The 21,719-nt window shown below is 36.1% G+C and overlaps 3 protein-coding genes and 1 long non-coding RNA gene across 16 annotated transcripts in view; all 4 read left to right on the top strand.

Annotated features, from left to right (window-relative positions):
* Nucleotides 1-260: 260 nt before the first annotated feature.
* LOC132172003 (putative disease resistance protein RGA3) lies at nt 261-2,053 on the top strand. The gene is made up of 2 exons (XM_059583425.1): nt 261-1,890; nt 2,016-2,053. Exons 1-2 carry the CDS (start codon nt 261-263, stop codon nt 2,051-2,053), a joined length of 1,668 nt encoding a protein of 555 aa, XP_059439408.1.
* Nucleotides 2,054-2,160: 107 nt separating this feature from the next.
* The window catches only part of LOC132162475 (disease resistance protein RGA2-like), a 67,823-nt gene continuing 48,264 nt past the window's right edge, over nt 2,161-21,719 (top strand). For 2 of the 9 annotated variants that reach the window (XM_059572723.1, XM_059572716.1), the window contains exons 1-2: nt 2,164-3,704; nt 3,821-4,115. In XM_059572723.1, the coding sequence (XP_059428706.1) occupies nt 2,987-3,704; nt 3,821-3,906 (804 nt within the window). In that variant the 5' untranslated portion in view covers nt 2,164-2,986 and the 3' untranslated portion in view covers nt 3,907-4,115. Of the gene's footprint in view, nt 3,705-3,820; nt 4,116-5,039; nt 5,194-5,304; nt 5,841-5,952; nt 6,189-6,491; nt 6,725-6,860; nt 8,672-21,719 lie in introns of those variants that run through there. The other 7 variants (XR_009438221.1, XR_009438222.1, XR_009438224.1 and 4 more) reach the window with 7 other exon arrangements.
* LOC132182798 (uncharacterized) lies at nt 9,745-11,318 on the top strand. 2 transcript variants are annotated; one of them, XR_009440414.1, is made up of 3 exons: nt 9,745-10,147; nt 10,548-10,638; nt 11,097-11,318. It is a non-coding gene; the product is annotated as an uncharacterized LOC132182798 (long non-coding RNA). The 2 variants fall into 2 exon arrangements; XR_009440349.1 differs by having other exon boundaries at nt 9,745-10,143.
* The window catches only part of LOC132162444 (putative disease resistance protein RGA4), a 54,723-nt gene continuing 48,982 nt past the window's right edge, over nt 15,979-21,719 (top strand). For 2 of the 4 annotated variants that reach the window (XM_059572686.1, XM_059572691.1), the window contains exon 1: nt 15,979-19,502. In XM_059572686.1, the coding sequence (XP_059428669.1) occupies nt 16,089-19,436 (3,348 nt within the window). In that variant the 5' untranslated portion in view covers nt 15,979-16,088 and the 3' untranslated portion in view covers nt 19,437-19,502. Of the gene's footprint in view, nt 19,503-19,614; nt 19,892-20,809; nt 20,964-21,074; nt 21,603-21,719 lie in introns of those variants that run through there. The other 2 variants (XM_059572704.1, XM_059572696.1) reach the window with 2 other exon arrangements.

Consider the following 21,719-nt stretch of genomic DNA (forward strand, 5'->3'; position numbering starts at 1 on the left):
TTATACAGCTGTTATTTTTACGCTCAATGTAAAAAATTCAATGCACTTGTTACTATTTCTGATATTTTGCTAGATTTTCGTGAGTCACAGCATTCCCATCAATAAATGCTCAAAACCTTGACTTTCCCTCTCTCTCTCTTTCTCTTTCTCTGTATATCTTCTCAAAACGTTTATCTTCCTTCGTTCTACCCTTCAACTGCTATACTTGAAGAGCGCTTTTTTCCTTTTTAGCATTCCTTCACCCTCCATCATCTCACAAAATGGCAGAACAAATTCTCTTCGGCACTGCCCAGCGAATCATTGAAACTTTTGGCTCATTGGCTGCCAAAGAGATCGGACTTCTCTGGGGCTTCGAAAATGAGCTTCAAAGCCTGAGTAACACCGTTTCAACAATCGAAGCTGTGCTTTTGGATGCGGAGGAGCACCATGCTGCTGGGAACCATCAAGTCACTGTTTGGCTCAGAAAGCTGGAAGCTGTCATTTATGACGCGGATGACTTGCTGGATGCTGTTTCCACTGAAGCTCTACGAAGGCAAGTAATGACCCATCATAAGAAGGCCAAGCAGGTACGTATTTTTTTTTCCAAATCAAATCAGCTTGTCTATCGTCTTAAAATGGCCTATAAAATTAAGGCCATGAGAGAGAGGTTAGATGCCATCGACGTAGATAGGCAAAGATTCCACTTAAAGTTAAAGCTAAGCCATGTGGAGACAGGAGCAGGAGGAAACAAGGACAGAGATAACACTCATAGTTATGTATGTGCGGAAGCAATTATAGGACGAGAGAATGATCAGAAGGCAGTTATACACCGTCTGTTGGACTCCAACGTTGAAGACAATGTTTCAATCCTTCCAATTGTTGCCATTGGTGGATTAGGGAAGACTGCACTGGCTCAGCTCATAATCAATGATGAGCAAATCCAAGAACATTTTCAGCTCAAAATGTGGGTGTGTGTCTCTGATCCCTTCCAAGTTAAAAATATTGTTGAAAAAATTTTTGAAGCTGCAACAAAGAAGAAACCAGAAACCATGGAAATGGATACGCTGATAGGTAAACTTAAAGAAACAATCGATGGAAAGAAATACTTGCTTGTATTGGATGATGTGTGGAATGAGGATCAGGAAAAATGGTCTCACTTGAAACAAGTGTTGATGGGTGGGGCAAGTGGCAGCAGAATATTAGTAACTACACGCACTGAAAAGGTTGCAATGATCATCCGCTCTGAAAGCGTTGCAAGGATTATTGGGACAGTTGAATCATATTCCCTAAAGGGTTTAAACGAAGAGGCGTCATGGTCTTTATTTAAGCAGAAGGCGTTCAAGAAAGCACAGGAGCCGAAGGAGAATTCAAGCATCGTAGCAATTGGGAGGGAGATCCTAGCAAAATGTTCAGGTGTCCCGTTGGCCATAAGGACAATTGGAGGTTTACTACACTTCTTAAATTTAGAACGAGAGTGGTTGTCTTTTAAGAAGAATGAACTCTCAAAAATACATCAGAATGAAAATGACATCTTACCAACTTTGAAGTTGAGTTATGATCATCTTCCTTCACATTTAAAGCACTGCTTCGCGTATTGTAGTTTGTATCCAAAAGATTACCAGTTTAATAAATCAAGACTGATTCAGCTTTGGATAGCACAAGGGTTTGTCAACTCATCGGAGAAGAACCAATGCTTAGAATATGTTGGTAATGAGTATTTTATGGATTTACTTTGGAGATCATTCTTTCAAGAAGCAACAGATAAGTTTGGTAACGTAATTGGATGCAAAATGCATGACCTCATGCATGATCTTGCCATTCTAGTGGCAGGATCGATGATCACCACATTATATGATGATAAGGAGAGAAACGTTGCTGAAAAAACTCGTCATGTATCAATTGTTGGTTACGGTATCAATACTTCATCAATTACAACCTCATTGAGTAAAGCAAGTAGCATGCGAACAATTATTTTTCCCATAACCAGACACGTTTTTGGTGAGTCAGATTGTGAAGCAATTTTTTCAAGTTTCAAGTTCTTGCGCATGTTGGAGCTGGACGTGGGAGATCTTGATTTTCTGCCCAGCTCTATTGGGAAGTTGAAACATTTAAGATTTCTTGATTTTTCCTTAAACCGCAATCTCAAGAAGCTTCCCAATTCTATAACCATGTTGCAGAATTTGCAAACACTAATACTCTCATTTTGTCGAAAGCTTGAAGAATTGCCGAGAGACATTAAAAAATTAGTCAATCTCAGGCATCTTGATATAGAAGGATGTAATAAGTTGGCTTATATGCCATGTGGGTTGGGGCAATTGACTAATCTTCAGACTTTATCAAAATTTGTGGTCTACAAAGATCCTCTTTTTAGGCATAGCAGTGGGTTAAAAGAACTAAACGGACTAAATAACCTGAGAGGACACTTAGAAATTAAAAATCTGAGACACGGGAAAGATGCTACGTCAGAATGTAAGGCTGCAAATTTAAAGGAGAAACAACATCTTGATGCTTTGGATTTACGGTGGAGTATCGAATTAGAAGATGTCATATCTTCGGACGATATTTTTGATGATGAAGTGTTATTGGAAGTCCTCCAACCGCACCTAAATCTGAAACAACTTTTTTTAGAAGGCAATTACGGTGCAAGGCTTCCGATTTGGCTTTCGTCACTCACAAATCTTGTTAGATTTGAGTTAGATGGGTGTACGAAATGCCAATATCTGCCTCCTTTGAATCAACTGCCTTCTCTCAAAGTTCTTCATCTTTACCAAATGGATGCTCTGGAGTACATATCATCAGGCAGTGGTGATAGCAATGAGTTTTCTTTTTTTTTCCCATCTCTCAAGGAAATTATACTCTTTCGTTGCCCTAATCTCAAGGGGTGGTGGAGGAGGAGGGATTCTTCTGTGCAGGTCAATAGTGATAGTCATAATTTTGTTGAAATAACGGAGCATCCTTTCCTCGTCTTTCAAAATTAGGGATTTTTCATTGCCCTTTGTTGACCTCCATGCCAATGTTTCCACATCTTGAAGAATATTTTTTACTTGAAAATTCTAGCTCAAAGCCACTGCAACAGACAATGATGATGAATATGGCAACACCGCAAAGTCCAACGTCAACAGCAACAGCCTCCTCTTCATCCACTCCTCTCTCAAAATTGAAGTCTATGCTACTGAATAGCATTGAGGATCTAGAAGCTCTGCCAGAGGAGTGGTTGCAGAACCTCACTTCTCTCGAATATTTAAACATAAAGTACTGCAATAGATTAAATTCTCTCTCCCCAGGTATACAACATCTCACTGCCCTTCAAAACCTGGTTCTTTTTAATTGTCGTGAGCTTGAGCTTGTCAATGATGAGGATGGGATGCATTGGCAAGGCCTTAAGAGCCTCCTATCTTTGGAGTTTACAGAGGTTCCGAAATTGGTGTCTCTCCCGTTGGGGCTTCAACATGCAACCACTCTACAAAGGCTCAAGATTTCAAATTGTGAAAACTTGACGGCTATACCAGAGTGGATCCACAACTGCACATCACTTCAAGTGCTTGAAATTGATGAATGCTCCAGTTTGACATCACTGCCCGAAGGAATGCGTAGCCTAACGTATTTGCAGACGCTGAAAATTCATAACTGTCCCATCTTACTGCAAAGATGTGAGAGAGAAGCGGGTGAGGATTGGGCCAAGATTGCTCACATTCCAGAGTTAAAATTAACGTATCCAGAGTCAGGTATATACTCATCATTTTATCTTAATCCTTCCTGTAAATTGAAGTACCCACCTTCCTTCTTCTCCATCATTTTGTTCATTTTTCCCTCTCAGTATTTCTTGGTTGTTAAATTTCAGATGCGGAAGTAGCAGAACCAGCTAAAGAACAGAAGAAACAGAGGATTTGGAGTATATTCAAAAAATCTAGGGCGCTGAATTCATGATTCTTCACATATCAGGAGAAACAATTAGCCTCTATTCTTGCTCTTCCCACCAATTCACTGCTGTCATATCGAACAAAAGGCAGTAAATCAAGTCACGGATCATCAAGATCTTTGCCCAGCCCTACACCATGGTGTGCGAGTTGTACGGTGGAGGACGATTGGGCGTTGTTTGGTGGGACGAAGCCCAGATTGGTCTCTACACGGGATTGGTACACTTTTTTTTTTTTTTTTTCTTTCCTGTTGTTTGGTTTTCTTAGATTTTTTATTTTTTATTTTATTTTTTATGCTCTCGTTCTTCTGCAGTTGTGAGTGAAGAAAACTACATGTACACCCAACAAATAATCTTTGTGCCTGATAGAAAACAATAAATAATATATTAGCTTTTCCTTTTTGTTATAATAGAAAAACAATAAATGCTTGAGCAAACACACAAACAATTAGGACTTGTTGTGATTTGGAACTTGAAACTGGCTAACTCTGAGTCGCTGACTTCTCAATTCTATTCTACACTAACAATTACAACTTATTTGCTTGTGTGTATTGGTAGCTTTTCTTCGTACTGAAACTAAGATAATAGGGCCTGCATCTATGTACTACTAGCTCTGTTTTCTCACTCTCTTTGAGTTGATTTGGTAGCCTAGAAAGATTATAAATTTTGATCAGATTCTAAATTGTCGAGATTATGCAAATTTTTCCATCCACAATCAAGTATACAAAGTATACAAGTTTATTGATGCTTCATCAAAATTATGGAGAGCATTTAAGTTGATTTCAGTATCCATTGAACCACAACATGTTCTTGGCTAGCAATTTGAATTAAAAAGTTTTCATAGTGGAATTATCTTACGGTTGTGATTTCTCTTTATTTAACATGTTAGGCATAGAGGCATTGTCAACGCCAAGTCTTGTTAACCTTCAACTTGTTTGAATGAAAATAAAACTTTCTTATCAGTGATTGTGACTTTCTTTGGCTGAGTGTTAATTCAATCCTTTTAACATGGTTGTTTGAGCTTTGAGTTTTTCTTCCATTCATGATATTGCAAATTTCTTATCATGCTGGTCAATGCTGTATGAGATCCTTCTTCTTAGAAAAGGAGAGTTGTAGTACCAATATTAACATTATGGCCATACAGGGAAAAAGTAGCAGAAGCATGTTAAAGCATACCACAACAAAAGCCGCAACATGAAGCCAAACATTGTTCCTAATTGCATTTGATAAGAGAGCCACATGATCTCCATTGAAGTGGATAGTAACATCAACTAGACTTGCAAGCTTCTGAATCTCAGGTTTTTTTCAATCTCTCATCTCAGTCTTTTTGGTTTGATTGCTCTACTTTATGGGTTGAATCTAGGTTTGATTGTTCTGCTTTATGGGTTGAATCTGGGTCTGAATCTCAGGTTTTGTTGATTTGGGATTGTCATGCTTTTGGGGGTTTTGGTTTCAATCTCAGGTTTTGGTTGATCTGGAGAGTGAGCTAGTTTTCGTGGGTCTTCCTTGGGTCTGTGATGGGATTGGAGGGAAAGATGCACTCTCTTGACTTGGAGGGAGTTAAGTTTCGGCAAGAGCTTTATGGGGTCTTCTTTGAGCTAGTGGTTCAATTTAGGCTTTGGGTGGAATTGAATAGTGGTTCAGAGAAAGTGTGAGAGTGTGGTAACATGTCTGTTGTCACTCCATGAGTCAACCCACTTGAGTCAACCCCTTGTCACGGCTATACCAGAGTGGATCCACAACTGCACATCACTTCAAGAGCTTGTAATTAATGGATGCGCCAATTTGACATCACTGCCCAAAGGAATCCGTAGCTTAACGTCTTTGCAGAGGCTGAAAATTGAGAAGTGTCCCATCTTATTGCAAAGATGCGAGAGAGAAGTAGGTGAGGATTGGGCCAAGATTGCTCACATTCCAAACTTAGAATTAAACTATCCAGATTCAGGTATATACTCATCATTTTATCTTAATCCTTCGTGTAAATTGAAGTACACACCTTCTTCTCCATCATTTTCTTCATTTTTCTCTCTCAGTATTTCTTGGTTGTTAAATTTCAGATGCAGAAGTAGAAGAACCAGCTAAAGAAAAAGAGGATTTCGAGCATATTCAAAAAATCTAGGGCGTTGAATTCATGATTCCTCTATTGCGTGATCTCAAACAAAAGACAGTAAAGTCAAGTCACCCATCAAGACCCTTGCCCACCCCTACACCATGGTGTGCGAGCTGTTCTGGGCAGGAGGATTGAGCGCTGATTGGTGGGATGAAGCCCAGATTGGCATCTACACGGGAATTGGTATCCACCTTTATTTTATTTTATTTTTGTTTCTTCTGCTGTTTGGTTTTCTTAGATTTTGGCTTATTTTGTCTCGTTTTCAACATTTGTGAGTGAAGAAAAGTGGGAATTGTGTGTTGTTGTTGTTGTTAATGGTGGAGTATTGCCAAATGAAAGAGGCATACGAGAGCTAGAGCAAGATCAGCTTCTGCTTGATCTTCACCGCCACAGAGGTTGTGCAAATGAATTTGGAGGAATTAATGAATTTGGAGGAATTAATGCTCGATTCAATTCAGAAGTTTGATGTTTTTAGAAAAAAAAAAAAATAGAAGTAAAAATATTTCTTTTAAAAGTAGAACTAGAAAAAGATGCGGTGGTAATTTATTTGGTATGTGGATTTGGAAGTAGATGCATAGAAGGATTCTTTGAGTTGAGTTTTGGTTAGAGTGAAATATATAAAGTTGCCAGGGAAGCAATGAAGTCACCTCAAACAATTAAACTAGGCAGAATTTGGAGGAATTAAGCGTCGAAATCACTACATAATTCTGCAGTCTTGGGTACATTAATAATGCATTGTCATGATGTAATTCTCGTCGAATCTAGATTGATCACATTCAAGTTTTTGATGTTCATGATATTTCAATAACTACAAAGTTAAGTCTTTGATGTGGGTTTTTCTTTATATGATTACAGGGCGAGTACTCTGAATGAGTGACCATGAATCTTGCAAACTCCGATCCTTTTGAGGATGATTGGGTTGCAGTTTTTTCTCCTGCAAACTTCAAGTAATCTACATCTCTAGCTTTATCAGTTTGTACAGTCTAGCTAGCCAGTCGTTTTCCCATTCACAAATAAGATTGAATAGTATTTGCAACTTAGCCAATGCCTTTTCAAGAACAGAGTAATTTTTTTTTACCAAATAATGGAGATTATAGTTGTGGGACTAAAATTTCCTCTGTTAATGCATAAATTGAAGGGGTATTTTTGCTTTGAATTGGCAGCTCATCAACCTGTCTACCAGTGAATAAATTGTAGGATTTATCTTTGTTTTCCTATGTCTCTGTCTCTCTCTCCCATGGTCCTTTACTTTCATCCAAAGTACCAAATTCGAAATCTTAAAAGCAATTATACTTGCAGTTGTGATTTGATATCAAGGAGATAGCAAGGAACTTCTACAAAATGTGTCATCTTTGCTGAAATTGGGGGGGTCATTTTTTTGGTATTACTCCTGACTGATGTTTAATATAGTATGAAATAGAGGTTGTTGAATACTTGTTATTTGGGAGTTATTTGTTAATTACATTGGGATTTACTTTGTATACGTGTTTGGATGTATTTATTGAAACTAATTCAAATATTTGATTTAGCTAGTGCTTTCAGCTGTTTATTTGCAATTTGATAATTTACTTAATTGTTTGTGTATTTTGGTAGCTTTTCTTGGTACTTAAACTAAGATAATGGGGTCTACATCCATGCACTACTCTCTCTTTCTTTCACTCTCTTTCAGTTGATTTGGTAGCCTAGAAAGATTATTAACTTTGATCAGATTCTAAATTGTTGAGATTACTGAGATTCATCCATCCACAATCAAATATATAGGGAGATACTCTTATTTTCATATTGCATCCTTCTTATGTTATAAATTATAAATCTCTAATTCTCAAGCATTGACAATCTCCATTAATGATTTATGTTCTATTTGTGGTAGATTGGAAGTAAAACTTCATATTCTTGTCTTAAATTATGGTCTTATTTAATATTCTAAATCCCGTTGCACAGGTAAATCATAGCGTAAATTTTTACCCGCTATTCATGGGGATCAAAAATTGATTTCTGCATATTAACAATAGAAATTGTTCTTGCATTTTTGCTATATATGTTTGCAGGTCAACGATGACTTTTCTGCTATGGCAAATTCATTACCCTGAAACGTTTAGTTGATGGCTCCAAAAGAGTTTGGGTTCCTCATTTTCTAAGTGCACAAGTAAAGCTGAAAAAATATATTTAGCTACAACCTATTAGTTCAAGATAGGAAATGTCTTAGTAAGACTTGTTATAAGATTATTTAGATGATAAAGTAATGCCTCTTTTAATTATGTAAAGAATGTTTGGCTGGATTTCGGTTTCTTACCGATGATCTTGTTTTCTTCTTACAGTCATATGATGATGATAAGAAGGGGGTTAGGCAGGTAGTATGGGCCCTCTGACTTCCAGCTATGTGCTGTGCGGCTCCCGCGAAGCGAATGAAGGGAAGCTCTTCGAGCTTTCTCCGCCAGCGGCTTATGGCATGGCAATGTTGTTGTGAACTGATCACACATGTTGTGAATCGCCTTCCCCTTAAAAAAAAAAAAAAAAATTAACCCAATTGTAAAATAAAGTTACATCTTGAGCATTGCTGGCAACGGAACAAGTACCAATGTTTAGAATCATGTTATGAATGCTTGAACTTTATGAACCGGTGACTTGAAATTTGTGGAAGTAATACATTAAATATGAATATAATTTTTCTGTGGTTGCAAAATCTGGAAAACTCAATGAAATCTGTAGAGAATACAATTCTTCATGATTTCTCCTATAGTGGCTTCCAACTACCATGAGAATAAAGAAAGAATAAAAAATGATATCTAAAACGAGCATAGAGAAACTTAAAGGGTCTGTTTGTTGTATCATCAAATCATCTTTACATCTTTAAGTTTAGGGTAATCTTATTTTTCTATCCTTATCTGAAATATTTGCTTTGCATTTTGCCAGATATGAACGTGGTTCTATCGTATGTATCACTTTTTTCCCCATTGGTGGCAGAAATTTCTATTAAGTATTGCCTATAACTAAAAGCTCTTTGGCTAGTCATGAACCAAAATTTCTAATATATATATCATACAATGATCTGACTCCTTGGGCCCAATAATTATTTTTTTTTCCTTTTAAGTAATTTCTAAAACTGTTCAATATAAATGCCTGATTTATATTCATACGTGACTAGAATAAAAATTTCTTTTGGGCCATGAGTGGCAACACAAGTCACTTGTCACGCAAATTTAAAACATTTCTTTCGGCATAAAGTTTATAGTGGATAACTTGATGAAATTTGAAAAGAATACAATTCTTCATGATTTTTTATACGGTGGCTTCCAACTACAAGGGAAATAGATTCTCTCCATTTCAAATGAAATGGAGTGTATTCATTTAGTACATTTAGGAGGACAAACTTGTCCAAAAAATTTGCCCCTCAAAAGATAAGGACAATATTACCCTTCCAAATGCACTAAATAAATACTCTCCATTTCAAATGAAATGGAAATGATCTTTTTCCAATTACGAGAAGAGTAAAGAAACAATAAAGAAAGAATAAAAAAAAAAAAAAAAAAAAATCTGCTATAGTTGCTTCCAACTACCATGATATACTGGAGATATTTTGTGTTAATTATGTAGTAGTTTCTTTAATTCTCTTAGAACAGTAGGAGCTCCGTGCAATATAAGTATATTGACATAAAAATATTAGCTTGTTAGAAAAAAACTTAGATGAATTTCACATTTGTGTTGTGCATACTCCCACAGAACATATGTTAGTAGGCCTACTAACCAAGGGTGCTGGCTCCTATAGAGTTTTAGGAGTATGCGACTCATATGGGGGTTGTTAAAGTACTAGTCTTTTGTTCTATTAAGTTAGTGAGGGTTATGTGCCTTTGTATAGATCTTGAGTAGTTTTGTGTTGCCATATATTGTTTTTTCCGCTTAGAACTCGAGATTTCTTAGTTATTTCTTGTCAAGCAATATCTGCTCTTAAGCATCAGAGCTGTTGCCACAACTGTGTTTTTGCTCTGATAGTATTCTGTGTTGTTTTCAGGCCTCAGCCTTTATCATAGATCTATGAAGCACATTGTGAAGAATATGGCATTGCTGGTTGGCATCTCTGCCTTATGGTTTGGCCTCTTCAAGACATCTATGGTTCCAAGACTCCAAGTAGCAAAACTTTGTTAGTGAGTTAGTTTCAGCAGTTTGTTTTATTAGTCTGTTTAATATAATTTATCCAATGTAGACAATTCTCATTGTGCCCTGTTTCCATCTTCTTCCCAGCTTCCTATCTATTTTATAATCTGTCTTGGATGCATTTCTTAGTCTTTTATCTCTTTTTTACTAATTTGTATGATTATGTGTTAATTCACAGGAAATCATAAAACCCCTTCCCAATTAGGCCTAATTGGTGATCTTTTGAAGATTGCTGATCTTTTTGCAGTAAACTTTGCATTGGCAATATTTATCCCCCTGCCAATGCATTTTAAACCAATAAACTTTGGCATCAACATTCTAGGTTTATTTTATTTTTTACCTCTTTGCTTTATTCTTCATGTAAGTGATTAATTCATTACCTGGATGCAGAAAGAAGCTGTCAATGGTTTGACACAGCTTTTGAGAGAGGAAGTCAAAAGTGCTCGTCTAGTTGCTAATCCTGGTTGTTCCCTTGATTAAGGTTTGTGTCCATTATATATTCTGCGTTAGATGGATCATTATGTTCTTTGGTGACAGTTGGTTAAATTAATGTGCAGTGCTTTGATAAGTGTGCTGAGGTTATTTTAGCTGCTAAATACATCGTTGTAGATATGCTTAGCTTAGATCTTTCTATGGTAACAAGGGAAGAGGTAAAACACATGCTTAGAAGCTCTCCTCAAAAGAAGGAAAGGAAGAACAAAAGATAATTTCAATTAGATTGAATTGAATTGAATAAACTATTTAAAGTTTAAGCTTCAAGAAAGGTGTTTGAAAATAATCGAATTAGTGTATGCACATTGGCTGCACTAATTAATCTCTATGATTTTAATGTGAAATCCATCCTCCAAATACTTTAACATATCAATTTTATCATGTGTCTTACATCCTTGAATCAAGATCATACTTTGCACTGTCGTAATTGTAATGTTTCTGTTGTAGGATTATTTGAAGCAAAGAGGAGTTGACAGAAAATCAAGAGGATAAGTACCTTCGTATTCACATGCCATTAAACGTTATCACGGACGACTATTTTCATCATTGATAACCAATGGGGACCACGCATTTGCGGAGACTTATTAGCAACGACTTCTCGTTGCTACAAGTCATTTGCAATGACAAAATGTCGCTGCCAAAAACAAATTTTTCTGTAGTGATATAAACTTGTCTATTGTCACATTCACTCTAGAGTTATAAAGATAATTAATTTGAAAGTTTTCTTTTATTTGGAATCGATTTGCTTATGAATGGAAATGCCATTTTATCAAATAGGATAATGGCTTGTTGATAAATGGAATGACTCTTCCCTCAATTATACCTTATTTATCAACCTCATATTTTGATACAGATAGAGTTTTCCTTCAAACTTGGTTGAAGGAATTTCCTTTAACTTAGTCTATAAAATCGACATGTGTCCCTTGAACATATGAAAATACATGTTTTTTTAATAGCAAGGACAAAGTTGGAATAAATCTTATATAAAAATCATGTGCACCTCACATGTTATTAAAAAAATTGACACATGTCACTTTTAACTGTGTTTCCCAAAATACCTCCATTTGCTTTAGGAAAAAAATAAATGTAAAGATTGAGGTGTTGGTTTAAATTTAACGGTATTTGCAAAAATATCTATGTCTCAATCTTTGCACAAAAATTTAAAATAATTCAAAAACTAAACCCTAAAAAAAAAAAAATTGAAAATTAATGGAGTGGTTGGCCACTCCAATTTTTGCCATTGGCTCATATATATATGAAAATATCATATAATCATATTTTTCATATATATTCCTATTATACAAACAGTCACCTCTAGGCTCATTACATAATCAACTGGTAATATTTGCTTACAAAGTCTAGACTTAAGCAATTATTTGCGGTTTAGCAAGTCACCCATGTATAGAGCGAGAAAGTTCGCCAAGATGAAGATGCAAAGCAAATGACTCGCACTATCAAGCTTGGTTAGTTATTAATGTCCATAGAATATTGTCTGAGGCTCCAGGTTTGTAATTAATGATACATTTGAATATTTAAGATTGTAGTAATATCAAATTATCTATTTCAACTTTTCGCATATTTTTACTCTGTTTTAGTTAACGAGTGATACTACCAATCAGTTATTAATTAATTGGTCTGGATCCTTTCAAGATAGATCGAATTAATCGATTCAATTTTGGGAGCGTTACACATATTCCCCTTTCTCCTTTTCCGTATTGAATTATTGAATAGAAAGAAAGAAAGATAAAAAGACGTAGGTCACGTTGTTCTTGGCCGAAAGTGAGAAGTTTCTTTGAATTAATTGCAATTTGGGGTTCAAAGTCGGGCAACCCATGTTAAATTATTATTATTATTTTAAAAAAAGAAAATTAATAAGAATAAGTAAATTTAATCATTTAATTAATATTTTAACACACTTCCTCCTGAATGAGTTCAAACTTTATTTTAATAAGTGAGATTAAACAAGTGAAATATTTAATCTAAATAAAAATATACATTTGACGGATTCAGAATTCAAAACTGAGAACTTGTGGCTCTTATACCACTTATCTGAAAGGCATATTCCATATATAACGTGGTAAGACTTTTGCTCACATTATCTTCAGCGTGGCAGCTGTTTGGCCATATAGACTGCATGCAATCGTTTGGATAGCATGATGTATGCATGCCACTTGATGTTTGTGGACACCATCTTTCTACCATAAGTTTCTTCTTATCTTTGTTAGTGGAATGGAACTATCATCTATGTCCCTACTCTTCCTCCATTGTCAACATCATTTCTGTCATTGTGATTTTGATTTATGTGCCACCTTTTTTTCAATAACTAATGGGTATTATTCATCTAAAAGATAATTCGCTAATTCTGGTCCAGGCTATTTAAAGTCATTCCTTTCTTTATTGTTTGTTTACTTTGTAAATATCCATGCCATTTCTTTTCAACCCAATTGCCAATTATAATTAGCTGAAATTCTCTTTTCTATACCAAAAAAAAAAAATCTCGCTTCGTCCACAGAATTCTCTTATCCGTCTAAGTATTACCTGTTCTTTGACAAAAATTCTTTATCCTTCATTCCAAACCTAGAAAAACTACATCTCACCGTCAATTAGAGAATTGTCCTCATTATTTTTTCGAGGGTTATGAGCAAGTTCTGATTTATGTTAGCAACCTCAATAAAAATAAATTTTTTTTTTTTTGTTTTTTTTGTTTTTTTTAGGCAATTTGGTAAAAATACTTTAAAACTATCTTTTACAACCTCACCGATTTGATGTAAAAAAAAAAAAAAAAAATTGTGAGTAAATAGTATTCACCATTAATAGCAAGTATTGTTTACTCAACAATGGAATAAAAAATGGTTTCTCTATCCCTATTTTTCTTTTTGGTTTCTCTCTCCTCTAATAGTTAGAGTAAGAATAAACAAATCTTTAAAATCTAATTTTAAATAGAACAATGAAAGTAGATTGTTAAAATAGGATTTGGCTTTTATGCGGTAATTCTACTACCGCATAGAAGTCGGATTCGTTAAAATAGTGAGGCTGCTGAAGTGCTCTAAAAAAGTAAATAATTAAAATAGAGAAAAATGTACTTTTGATTATTTTGATAAATAAAATTTGATGAGGTTGCAAATAATGTTCTTGTAAAAGTTATTCTCGTAATGAAAATTGTCAAATGAAGTTTCTTATCTTATAAATGAGAAGTGATTGCACTTGGTAAACCAAAAACATCAAAGTTCATTTTCAAGAGTAATGCTTCAAGTCACTTTTGTGTCCCTCCAAGAATGATATGGCTCTTAAATCACCATTGAGCTTGTGATTAATTATTATTATATTTTAATCAAATGATGATTTCAAAAGTTACCTCATTTTTTTTTAAGAGCACAAGATGGACTTCTAAAATTACTTAATTTTCAATAAACATTTATGGGAAAAATCATATTTAATCGGTAGATTTTCATCTACTTGAATTTCATTCTTAAGTTTTTGATTTCAAGAATATAATCTTTTAGTTTTGTTTAAATTAAAAATAGGTTCTTCTATTATTTTATTGTTAAAATTAACCGTTTGTCATATATTATGTATCTCTAATTTGACAGGTTAACGTTTATGACAACACCCTAATAAAATGACACATCAGCAAGTGCAAAGTCTTTGGTTAAAAATAAACAAATAACCGACAAAACCAAATAGATCTAAATTTGAGAACTCTAAAAAGAGCAAACCACATCCCCATTACGTACTGGTACTTATTTTAGAGTTGTTGGATTCAGTGTTTAGGCCATTTCTCTTGAGCTCAAATCACAGAGAACCTGTTTGGGCTACCTTTGCTCCTTGACAGAGATATTCATTATTGATCATGGATTTCATAATAATAATAATAATGAATTATGGGAACGGATGTGTGTATAATCAGTAATGGATGGGTAATAAATTTCCAGTGGGCATATATATCTGAGAAGAGAAACAAAAACTCCCATGTGAATTTCATCCAGAGCTAAACAGTAATATCGTACGCCATGTTGTCATACAAACGGAAGGCTTGAGTGTGAAACAAGGGCTGGACAAAAATTTCCAAAAAAGACTTGACAGTGGTGCGTGGCAGCTGTTTGGATGTAGACTACTGTCGTTTGGACAGCATGACTTTTACGCAGGACACTTTATGTTTGCTCTGTTCACACCGACATGTTTCAGCCTTTTCTTTTCAACCCAATTGGAATTAATTGAAATTCTCTTATCTACACACCCAAAAAAAAAAAAAGAAAAAAAAAAAAGAAGGCTCACCATTATCACAGTGGGGTGACGGTGAAAAGGACTTGACTTCACAAGGAGGACAGACCATTAAATAAAATGGACCCTTCTTTTAAGGTGTGTGGCCAACGCGTTTTCTCTTCTTTTGATGATAGCAGTACGAACGGCGCAATTATGTATGGCGTGTGAATAACCCACCATTTTCGTCAGACCAGAAAATTTAACTCATATTTAACATTCTCTCAATAATGTGACATGTTAAATCCACTTTTAAATTTGTTTTTATTTTTTAATTCATATTAATTTAATGGTAAATTAAGCATGTCATATGAGCATAGAATACTACAATAAATAATGCTAAATGGCATTTTTCTAACAAATAATCCTTATTAAATAAAATCTTACACTAACACAACTTTTATGCCTATTTCTACAAACCTGATTTTGATACTATTTGTTACATGCAGACCTAAGCTATGAAGTTATGATGGACAATTAACAAGAAAATAGTAATTTTTTTTTTTTTAAGATAATTTGATAAATCCTATTTCTCCTTATTTGCCTTCTAACAAACATATAAGTTTGATAAATTAACTCATCAATATGATTTATTAATATTCACGGGGTGTTTATTCGTTCTTCCTAGGCGACAGAAACTATGCGTCTCTATGCCTCATAATTGTCTTCACCAAAATCAACATGAGTGAGAATCAATGTTATTTACTAGACACTAGCACAAGCTCAATGAGCTACTTTCTCACTAATTTAATTTGTATATATAATATATAGTTAATTGTTTCTCTAAATAGGGACAAAGATCATAGTCTTTTGAGGCCTCTTTTATTTTCCATGTTTTGTTAGGCCATGTTTCTGTATATTGCATCAGTTGTTGGCTTCCCCCATTCCCCCCCAAAAAAAAAAAAAAAAAAAACCGTTTGATTATACAGCTGTTATTTTTACGCTCAATGTAAAAAATTCAATGCACTTGTTACTATTTCTGAATTATTTTTACGCTCAATGTAAAAAATGAGTCACAGCATTCCCATCAATAATTGCTCAAAACCTTGACTCTCTCTCTCTCTTTTTCTGTATATCTTCTCAAAACGTTCATCTTCCTTCGTTCTACCCTTCAACTGCTATACTTGAAGAGCGCTTTTTTCCTTTTGAGCATTCCTTCACCCTCCATCATCTCGCAAAATGGCAGAACAAATTCTCTTCGGCATTGCCCAGCGAATCATTGAGACTTTAGGCTCATTGGCTGCCAAAGAGATCGGACTTCTCTGGGGCTTCGAAAATGAGCTTCAAAGCCTGAGTAACACCGTTTCAACAATCGAAGCTGTGCTTCTGGATGCAGAGGAGCAACAGGCTGCTGGGAACCATCAAGTCACACTTTGGCTCAGAAAGCTCGAAGATGCCATTTATGATGCGGATGACTTGCTGGATGTTGTTTCCACTGAAGCTCTACGAAGGCAAGTAATGACCCATCATAAGAAGGCCAAACAGGTACGTATTTTCTTTTCCAACTCAAACCAGCTTGTTTATCGTCTTAAAATGGCCCATAAGATTAAGGCCATCAGAAAGAGGTTAGATGCCATCGACGCAGATAGGCAAAGTTTCCACTTGGAAGTACGCCATGTGGAGACACGTGTCAACAGGGGTAACACTCATTCTTTTGTACGTGCGGAAGCAGTTATTGGTCGGAACGATGATAAGAAAGCTGTTATAGATCGTTTGCTGCTGGACTCCAACGTTGAAGCCAATGTTTCAATTCTTCCAATTGTTGCCATTGGTGGATTAGGAAAGACTACACTCGCTCAACTCATTTTTAATGATGAGCAAATTCAAAAGCATTTTCAGCTCAAAATGTGGGTGTGTGTCTCTGATCCCTTTTATGTTAAAAATATTGTTGAAAAAATCATTGAAGCTGCAACAAAGACGAAGCCTGGAACTGGTGAAATGGATACGTTGGTAGGTAATCTTAAAGAAAAAATCGATGGAAAGAAATACTTGCTCGTGTTAGATGATGTGTGGAATGATGATCATGGAAAATGGTTTGAATTGAAAGAAGTGTTGATGGGTGGTGCTAGAGGCAGTAGAATATTACTGACTACACGCAGTGAAATCGTTGCAAGGATTAGCGGGACAGTTCAATCATATTTCTTAAGGGGTTTAGAAGAACACGCCTCATGGTCTCTATTTAAGCAGATGGCATTTGAGAGAGGACAGGAGCCGGAGGAGAATTCAAGAATCGTAGCAATTGGGAGGGAGATCTTAGCAAAGTGTTCAGGTGTCCCGTTAGCCATAAGGACAATTGGAAGTTTACTACGCATAAAAAATTCAGAAGCAGAGTGGTTGGCATTTAAGAAGAATGAACTCACAAAAATATCTCAGAATGAAAATGACATCTTACCAACTCTCAAGCTAAGTTATGATCATCTTCCTTCACATTTGAAGCACTGTTTTGCATATTGCAGTTTGTATCCAAAAGATTACCAGTTTAATAAATCAACTATGATTAAGCTTTGGATAGCACAAGGGTTTGTCAAGTCATCGGACCAGAACCCATGCTTGGAAGATGTTGGTCATGAGTATTTTATGGATTTACTTTGGAGATCATTCTTTCAAGAAGCTGAAATGGATGAGTTTGGTAGCTTATTTAGATGCAAAATGCATGACCTCATGCATGATCTTGCCATTTCAGTGGCAGGATCGATGATTGCCACATTAGATGATGATAAGGAGAGAAACGTTGCTGAAAAAACTCGTCATGTATCAATTGTTGGTTGCGGTATCAATACTTCATCAATTACAACCTCATTGAGTAAAGCAAGTAGTATGCGAACATTTCTTTATCGTTCAACTTCCGCCAAATTTGGAGGTGAGTCAGATATTGAAGCAATTTTTTCAACATCCAAGTTACTGCGCGTGTTGGTTTTGGACGGGATAATTTTTAATTTTCTGCCCAGCTCTATTGGGAAGTTGAAGCATTTAAGATTTCTTGATTTTTCCTTAAACCGCAATCTCAAGAAGCTTCCCAATTCTATAACCATGTTGCAGAATTTGCAAACACTAATACTCTCATATTGTTGGAAGCTTGAAGAATTGCCGAGAGACATTAAAAAATTAGTCAATCTCAGGCATCTTGAGATAGAAGAATGTAATAAGTTGGCTTATATGCCACGTGGGTTGGGGCAACTGACTAATCTTCAGACTTTATCAAAATTTGTGGTCTACAAGGATCCTCTCTTTAGGCATAGCAGTGAGTTAAAAGAACTAAACGGACTAAATAACCTGAGAGGAAGGTTGATTATTGAAAATCTGAGACACGGGAAAGATGCTACGTCAGAATGTAAGGCTGCAAATTTAAAGGAGAAACAACATCTTCTTTCTTTGGATTTACAGTGGAGTATCAAAGAAGGTGTCATTGCATCGGACGATATTGTTGATGATGAAGTGTTATTGGAAGTCCTCCAACCGCACCCAAATCTGAAACGGCTTCGTTTACAAGGCAATTACGGTGCAAGGCTTCCGATTTGGCTTTCGTCACTCACAAATCTTGTTAGATTTGAGTTAGGGGGGTTTACGAAATGCCAATATCTGCCTCCTTTGAATCAACTGCCTTCTCTCAAAGTTCTTCGTCTTGATCAAATGGATGCTCTGGAGTACATATCATCAGGCAGTGGTGATAGCAATGAGTTTTCTTCTTTTTTCCCATCTCTCAAGGAAATTATACTCTTTCTTTGCCCTAATCTTAAGGGGTGGTGGAGGAGGAGGGATTCTTCTGTGGAGGTCAATAGTGATAGTCATAATTTTGTTGAAATAACGGAGCATCCTTTACTCCCTTCCTTTCCTCGTCTTTCAATATTAGCGATATGGAATTGCCCTATGTTGACTTCCATGCCAATGTTTCCACATCTTGAAGAAGTGTTGGTCCTTAACAATACTAGCACAAAGCCACTGCAACAGACAATGATGATGAATATGGCAACACCGCAAAGTCCAACGTCAACAGCAACAGCCTCCTCTTCATCCACTCCTCTCTCAAAATTGAAGTCTATGCTACTGAATAGCATTGAGGATCTAGAAACTCTGCCAGAGGAGTGGTTGCAGAACCTCACTTCTCTCGAATATTTAAACATAAAGAACTGCAATAGATTAAATTCTCTCTCCCCAGGTATACAACATCTCACTGCCCTGCAAGACCTGGTTCTTTCTAATTGTCGTGAGCTTGAGCTAGCCAATGATGAGGATGAGATGCAATGGAAAGGCCTTAAGAGCCTCCTATCTTTGGGGTTTACAGAGCTTCCGAAATTGGTGTCTCTCCCGTTGGGGCTTCAACATGCAACCACTCTACAAAGCCTCAAAATTTCAAATTGTGAAAACTTGACGGCTATACCAGAGTGGATCCACAACTGCACATCACTTCAAGTGCTTGAAATTGATGAATGCTCCAGTTTGACATCACTGCCCGAAGGAATGCGTAGCCTAACGTCCTTGCAGACGCTGAAAATTCATAACTGTCCCCATCTTACTGCAAAGATGTGAGAGAGAAGCGGGTGAGGATTGGGCCAAGATTGCTCACATTCCAGAGTTAAAAATTAACTGAGTCAGGTATATACTCATCATTTTATCTTAATCCTTCGTGTAAATTGAAGTACTCACCTTCTTCTCCATCATTTTCTTCATTTTTCCCTCTCAGTATTTCTTGGTTGTTAAATTTCAGATGCAGAAGTAGCAGAACCAGCTAAAGAACAGAAGAAACAGAGGATTTGGAGTATATTCAAAAAATCTAGGGCGCTGAATGCATGATTCTTCACATATCAGGAGAAACAATTAGCCTCTATTCTTGCTCTTCCCACCAATTCACTGCTGTCATATCGAGCTAAAGGCAGTAAATCAAGTCACGGATCATCAAGATCTTTGCCCAGCCCTACACCATGGTGTGACGATTGGGCGTTGTTTGGTGGGACGAAGCCCAGATTGGTCTCTACACCGGATTGGTACCCATTTTTTTTTCTTCTTCTCTTTCCTGTTGTTTGGATTTCTTTGATTTTTTATTTATTTATTTATATTTTTTATGCTCTCGTTCTTCTGCATTTGTGAGTGAAGAAAACTACATGTAGGCCCAACAAATAATCTTAGTGCCTGATAGAAAACAATAAATAATATATTAACTTTTCCTTTTTGTTATAATAGAAAAACAATAAATGCTTGAGCAAACACACAAACAATTAGGACTTCTTGTGATTTGGAACTTGAAACTGGCTAACTCTGAGTCGCTGACTTCTCAATTCTATTCTACACTAACAATTACAACTTATTTGCTTGTGTGTATTGGTAGCTTTTCCTCGTACTGAAACTAAGATAATAGGGCCTGCATCTATGTACTACTAGCTCTGTTTTTTCACTCTCTTTGAGTTGATTTGGTAGCCTCGAAAGATTATAAATTTTGATCAGATTCTAAATTGTTGAGATTATGCAAATTTTTCCATCCACAATCAAGTATACAAGTTTATTGATGCTTCATCAAAATTATGGAGAGCATTTAAGTTGATTTCAGTATCCATTGAGCCACAACATGTTCTTGGCTAGCAATTTGAATTAAAAAGTTTTCATAGTGGAATTATCTTACGGTTGTGATTTCTCTTTATTTAACATGTTAGGCATAGAGGCATTGTCAACACCAAGTCTTGTTAACCTTGAACTTGTTTGAATGAAAATAAAACTTTCTTATCAGTGATTGTGACTTTCTTTGGCTGAGTGTTAATTCAATCCTTTTAACATGGTTGTTTGAGCTTTGAGTTTTTCTTCCATTCATGATATTGCAAATTTCTTATCATGCTGGTCAATGCTGTATGAGATCCTTCTTCTTAGAAATGGAGAGTTGTAGTACCAATATTAACATTATGGCCATACAGGGAAAAAGTAGAAGAAGCATGTTAAAGCATACCACAACAAAAGCGGCAACATGAAGCCAAACATTGTTCCTAATTGCATTTGATAAGAGAGCCACATGATCTCCTTTGAAGTGGATACCAACATCAACTAGACTTGCAAGCTTCTGAATCTCAGGTTTTTTTCAATCTCTCATCCGAGTCTTTTTGGTTTGATTGCTCTGCTTTATGGGTTGAATCTTGGTTTGATTGTTCTGCTTTATGGGTTGAATCTGGGTCTGAATCTCAGGTTTTGTTGATTTGGGATTGTCATGCTTTTGGGGTTTTGGTTTCAATCTCAGGTTTTGGTTGATCTGGAGAGTGAGCTAGTTTTCGTGGGTCTTCCTTGGGTCCGTGATGGGATTGGAGGGAAAGATGCACTCTCTTGACTCGGAGGGAGTTAAGTTTAGGCTAGAGCTTTATGGGGTCTTCTTTGAGCTAGTGGTTCAATTTAGGCTTTGGGTGGGATTGAATAGTGGTTCAGAGAAAGTGTGAGAGTGCGGTAACATGTCTGTTGTCACTCCTTGAGTCAACCACTTGAGTCAAACCCTTGTCACGGCTATACCAAAGTGGATCCACAACTGCACATCACTTCAAGAGCTTGTAATTAATGGATGCGCCAATTTGACATCACTGCCCAAAGGAATCCATAGCTTAATGTCTTTGCAGAGGCTGAAAATTGAGAAGTGTCCCATCTTATTGCAAAGATGCGAGAGAGAAGTAGGTGAGGATTGGGCCAAGATTGCTCACATTCGAAACTTAGAATTAAACTATCCAGATTCCGGTATATACTCATCATTTTATCTTAATCCTTCGTGTAAATTGAAGTACACACCTTCTCCATCATTTTCTTCATTTTTCTCTCTCAGTATTTCTTGGTTGTTAAATTTCAGAT

The sequence above is a fragment of the Corylus avellana genome, chromosome ca1 (genome assembly GCF_901000735.1).
Source record: "Corylus avellana chromosome ca1, CavTom2PMs-1.0".
Classification (NCBI taxonomy): Eukaryota; Viridiplantae; Streptophyta; class Magnoliopsida; order Fagales; family Betulaceae; genus Corylus; species Corylus avellana.

Bases quoted from the DNA above. Each gene is read 5' to 3' on its own strand.
- LOC132172003 (XM_059583425.1), top strand. From the start codon at position 261: ATGGCAGAACAAATTCTCTTCGGCACTGCCCAGCGAATCATTGAAACT. The intron at 1,891-2,015 runs GTATCAATACTT...TCAAGTTTCAAG, and splicing joins TGTATCAATTGTTGGTTACG to TTCTTGCGCATGTTGGAGCT.